Below are 6,000 nucleotides of genomic sequence, written 5' to 3' on the forward strand. Positions count from 1 at the left end.
TGTATTTTTTCTTCCAGATGTTGTTTCCAAACCTCAGGTGACYGAGTGTGACAYCAGCTCCTGTAGTGTGSTGTGTTCTGTGGACAACGAAAAAGAGGTGACCTTGACCTTGTACAGAGGAGAGGAAATACTAAACCAGACCAGCAGTCCTGACCTCACCACTGATCTATCTCTCCATTTGGAGGTAGAGGGAAAGAACTACTACTCCACCTACAGCTGTGTGGCTGCTAACCCTGTCAGCAATGAGACAGTTCATGTCCCAAAATGTTGCAGTGAAGATGGTCATGCTAATGATGAAGGTAAGACACATTTTTAATTAAAGCCATCCAGAAAATAATTACCAAGTGAAAGTGAAGTGTAGTTGAGCTCATTCAAAACATACMTTGCAAAAAATAATTACCTTGTGTTTTATTTCAGACAGTGATGGGATGACTCTGYGTTTGCTTATTATTGCTGTAATCTGCGTTTTGGTTGCCTCAGGGCTGGTTGGACTTGCAATCTATCTAAAGAAGAGTAGAAATGGACACTCACAAGGCAGGTATTTATCTTTTAGAGGTGTGAGGTCACTCCTATAAGTCAAAACAAGCTTAGCCTTTTTTAGTTCGTTTTTTTTTTTACAATCAAGGGTAGTGTTTTGGAAAAGGTAGGAAATGTTTGCTCGAACACAGGATGCAGGTCAAATAAAGTGTCATATCTTCCACAATTCCTCTGCTTGGTCAGACAGTGTCGATATCCCAGACAAGTTCTCTAAATGTTGAAAAAGCAGAAGGCACACACACACACACACACACACACACACACAGACACACACAAACGCTCTCTCTCTCTCTCTGATAATGATTACTTGAATAGCTTGACTTATCTGACACCAACATGACTGCAACCACAGAGACCAGTACTCATAGTAACAAATGAGTCCTGAGTGTTTACAGAACCTGTCCTGGGGGCTGAGCGTCTGTATGTCTCTGTCAGTTAGTCACACCTCCCCTTAGGCCCATATTTACTTTACTTTATTTGTCTTCTTAGATTCATCCGAAAGAGTGCAAGTTGACATTGATTATGCATCGATAACTCCTAAAAAACGAACAGATAATCAGGTTAGTAAAAATGCTACAGGCTGATTGACAATACAGCAGCTTTAGCAGCCCTCATGGCTACAACTGTAGGCTTTAGCTCTGTGTCAGTGGGTTAATGTGGTATTGAGTTTCACAGACCACCTGAGTTTGATACCCGGCCTGATGTCATTGCAACCAGTTTTGCCCATTTGGTTGCACAATGAGAATCCACACAGCACATATGGTGTACCGGAGCGCCAAGTCTAGGTCCGAAAGACTTCTTAACAGCTTCTACCCCCAAGCCATAAGACTCCTGAACAGCTAATCAAATCGCTACCCAGACTATTTGCATTGCCCCCCCCCCTCCACTCTTTTACGCTGCTCCTACTCCCTCTTTATTATCTATGCATAGTCACTTTAACTCTACCTACATGTACATACTACCTCAATCCTCGACTAACCGGTGCCCCCGCACATTGACTCTGTACAGGTACCCCCTGTGTATAGCCTCGCTATTGTTATTTTACTGATGCTCTTTAATTATTTGTAACTTTTTTTACTTAACCAACAATGCAGTTTTAAGAAAAATAAGTGTTAAGGGCTTGTACAGTAAGTAAGCATTTCACTTTCACTTCATGTCGTCTTCAGCGCATGTGACAAATAACATTTGATTTGATTAGATTAGTAATTCCTTTGATTTTTATATAGTCTTTTACAGTATTTGCAAAGTTTGTGGACTTTTTAAAGTTATGCTTCATGATTCCCCCCACTAGCTTTAGGAAAGGTTCTAGATGCGTTGTGTTGACTGTTGAGTTACCTACTGCAGAACAATGAGAGTAGACAAGAGAGTGTCAGGCGTATCCTGTTTCCTTCCTTCCTCTGGCACAACGTTTCTAATAAAGCATAAGATCCTTTTTTGTTACTTTCCTAACCTCTTTTATCTCCCCTCTCTCTGTCCCTTATTTCCTTGTCCCTCTCCGTTCTTCCCTCCCCTACCTACCTCCTTCTCCCTGCCTAGGAGGAGCGAACAGATATACCAGAATTGGAATCGCGTAGAGACAACCCTACCCTGACATCAGTTTATGATACACTCCTGTTACATCGCATGGCTGCCAGCGGGGATGTTGACACAGCATGAAAGAGATAAACGGGAGGTCAATAGGATAACTCACATCATGTAGTGGACAGTATATCATAAAGGCGACGTTGAAACAAAATGAAAGTAAAAATATATTCACCCAGAAAACCTTTTAGAGGCACAGTTGTTATGGGAGAAAAATCCCCCGGAACTGTTGCGCTGATATAAATTCAGGGTTTCTTTGTAGGTCATTCTCACAGACATTCTGTCAAATAGGAGACTCGATGACATCCACTGATAAGGACCAATTCAATAACTATGCATTGAGTTAGTAGCAGGATCAGGATAATCCTTCTTTTCAAGTGCCTTTTTTCCCAAATCCCAATGTATAAGTTAAAAACAAATGGAATATATATTTTAATGCAATTCACTAGTGTGTTTGCAATGCTACCACTGTGCCAAAGTCACTCCCTCCTGCAGACTCTGTACACTCTCCTTCTATCAGATAATGTTGTGCTCCACCTACATTAGTGCAGCCTTTGTATATATCTGTGCCAGCACAGGTTACTATGACCCGAAAATACAAAATCTGTCYATACCATAGTGAGTTGTTGCATTGTTATACTACTCTATTTCAGAGTAGTTACTGAGACTGAATATGAAGATCTAATTCACTTTTCACTATTTTAAAATAATCTCTTGACTTATTCAAACTCATAAAAATAAACATTTTGTACTGAGCTTCAATATATTAAGTCAAAGACTTACCCATACATTTKATTTAAAGTCATAAAATGTGTATATTTCCTGATYTTTAACAGTCATCAATACATCAATACCCTTGCTTGAAATATATTAATGTTTTACATACCCCATCACAACTCAAAATATGATGGTAGATTACTCCGTTCTCCATTTATGTGTTTGTTGTCATTTAAATCTGTGTAAACAAATAATGTATTGCTTCAGAATACTTGTGTAAACTGTCATTCCTTGAATCCATGGCTGCTTCTATTAGTTTGAGAGTGGCAACATTTCTCCAGAGACATTTCTCCAGAAACACAACTTCATGTTGTGGTTTTAATGTAGCCCATTTCTAGGGTCAAATAGGAGGGACCACTGTAATTGGTTGGTGGATTCTCTATTTAGTGAGTTTAAGTGTGTGTGATCTTTTTTTCCTGCCACTTTGCATGCCAGGCAGCTGTACATTTKAAWWWWWTTATTTACAATAATGACTGCAAATAGTGAATTYCTAACTTTTTATTTAAAAATCCTATAAAATTTCCAGCTTTGTTTTGAAAAAACGTTGGCCTTTTCTTCCAATCCTTTTCCTCCGTCTAGTGGTTGAATGTTTTTATATTTCAGTATACTGTATACTGTTGTAATGCGTCTGTGTGTAGCTGGMGTAGATGAGTCAGGCGCAGGACAGCAGATATGAGTAATGTAAGCAATTTTACTCAACAATAAATAACAAAACACGTCAATAAATCCCAGGCCACAATTACGGACCGCAATACAATAAACGACCACTCATAAACAAATATGGGGGAACAGAGGGTTAAATAATGAACAAGTAATTGGGGGATTGAAACCAGGTGTGTCAGACAAAGACAAAAAAAATMGAAAATMAAAAGTGGATCGGCGACGGCTAGAAGGCCGGTGACGTCGAARGCCGAACYTRGCCCGAACAAGGAGAGGGACTGACTTCGGCYGAAGTCGTGATAACTGTACATAATGCACAGTGTTTCGSTCTGAGACAGTGTACTGTAAATTGTGTAAGTATATCTTAAATCATGTGCAACCAAAATGTTCTCTCATCTTTCTATGCCTTAGACTGTGGTCATGCATTTTTGTGCCAATGTGCCATTATTATAACATTATTGTGAGTAACAATTAAACATTTGTGAAATATGCCATGTTGATGTTATTTTTATTGTTTAAATCCCATTTGGTAGCAAAACATGAGACTCATTTATCATTCTGTGTATTTATGTTATTTATTTTCATTTTATTATTGTTATATTGCTGTGTTATTGATTATGTATTATAGATGTGTTGTGGTAGAGTGTAATAATATGTTGTGTTATGTACTGTTTTATTTTGTATGTAATTGTGTAATGGTGACTGGACCCCAGGAAGAGTAGCTAATGTGGGTCTGGAATAAATACAAATGTTATGTAATTTTCCAAGAAAATCAGATTGCGCAATGTTGTAATTTGTTTAACTTCAATGTTTTGTTACAGGAAATGAGTAACCTTCGTATATAAAACACACGTTAGCTTTCAGTCTGTAMCAGCATGGACAAAGTGGTGGGTAGCCTACCTTTACACTTTTKATTTGATTCCTGATCTATAGCATAACTCCACATAATTACGTTTTCAACTARAATCACGGAAGTAAAATTTCTCAATGGAAAGCAGTTAATCCAAGCGATAACGACACTGGATTATGGCTCCCATCCACCAACTCTAAATGGATGAAAAACACGCTTTGYTGATGAAATGTAACTTCCTTATCTTATAAAATACTTTTGACCAAATAAAATATGATTATTCATGTTCTGAGTCATTCAGTGGGGTCTTTCTCTAACATATCATTAACATTGTATTTAAAAAAAATCGGATTTCGTATCTTCATGCATCTGATAATAAGCACCAAACTCTGTTGACAGAGCGGTGGCGCAATCTCGCAGTAACATTTGAGGGTTTTACAGGTGTTGGTCCTCTGCGAAGTTGTTTGTGAGAAATCTTCAAAAAAGAACAGGAATTTTTCTATGGCGCGAAGAGATTGGGCAAGTGGAGTGACAAATGCGCTTGTATGAAATGAGCTTCTTCAATCACGTCATCAGGCACATGGATCCAAAAGAAATTATAAGTGATAAAACAACATATGCATTTATACAAAAGTAAGTAGCTATCGTTTTTAAATGTTGATGGTTTTCCTTCCGAGAAAACAACAGTGATCAAATGGTGTGGCAGATTTCAAAACTCTTCGAGAATTGGTAGGATTCTCTTGTGCAATCCTCGCCAAAAGGGGATACAAGAGAAGGACATGTTCCGTTTGCTACTAACGAATAAGACTCTCCTTGACCATTACCGGTTTCCAGTCACGGAGGAAGACTTTTATTAAACAAATGCAGAAATAGTTTTATTTAAGAAATGTGTAACACAATGTCGGGCCTCTGTTAGTTCCTCATGGAATACGTAATCACAGCACCCACATCTCTACTGCGTTGCACACATTCAAATAGCCCAAGATTGCCTTGTTAAACTTATACATCTCTTAATTAAATACATGACTGTTTCTACATTAGCTGGGATTGACGTTTGAAATATCTGATACACATACTTTGGTATGTCGTTACAACCTACGCAGACCCTTAAAAATAAGTGAGGATGTGCTATTAGCTTGCTAACACTCTTTAATGAGACTGGTAGAATAGCTAGCATAGCTAATATCACTAGCATTCACTGTTGAAGTGAGTAACTTTTGAGTGTAATGGAGTGGACATTACATAAATATGTCATTAAGATGTCCAATCAAAAACACATATTTTGACAAAATAGTATGTTAATTGTGTAGATACTCCTCTAAGAAAATCAATGTCAAACCATGTCGCATTCATACATCGTCAAGAAGTGTTTACCCTAGGGATAGCAAAATTAGGGTGATAATCAATGGAGCCAGAAATGAAAGTGGTCAAAAATCGGAAATAGCATTGTTCAGCCTAGGCTGATGCTGTGCGAGAACTAGGCTAATTGACAGACTCACTGTTGACCTCATAATTGTTGACCTCATAAATAGATATTGATTTTGAGACATGCAGTAGATTTTATAATTGTAGTATACTGTACGCTTTTCATATTC

At 38.0% G+C, this 6,000-nt stretch overlaps 1 protein-coding gene across 4 annotated transcripts in view; it reads left to right on the forward strand.

The window, feature by feature from the left end:
- LOC112070032 (SLAM family member 5) overlaps positions 1-4,691 on the forward strand; it is a 28,208-nt gene extending 23,517 nt beyond the window's left edge. Inside the window, exons 3-6 of one of the 4 annotated variants that reach the window (XM_070438817.1) lie at positions 18-299; positions 418-555; positions 1,027-1,097; positions 2,074-4,691. In XM_070438817.1, the coding sequence (XP_070294918.1) occupies positions 18-299; positions 418-555; positions 1,027-1,097; positions 2,074-2,193 (611 nt within the window). In that variant the 3' untranslated portion in view covers positions 2,194-4,691. The remainder of the gene's footprint in view (positions 1-17; positions 300-417; positions 556-1,026; positions 1,098-2,073) is intronic. The other 3 variants (XM_024137432.2, XM_024137430.2, XM_024137431.2) reach the window with 3 other exon arrangements.
- Positions 4,692-6,000: the final 1,309 nt, after the last annotated feature.

This window comes from Salvelinus sp. IW2-2015, unplaced genomic scaffold, assembly GCF_002910315.2.
Source record: "Salvelinus sp. IW2-2015 unplaced genomic scaffold, ASM291031v2 Un_scaffold1204, whole genome shotgun sequence".
Classification (NCBI taxonomy): Eukaryota; Metazoa; Chordata; class Actinopteri; order Salmoniformes; family Salmonidae; genus Salvelinus; species Salvelinus sp. IW2-2015.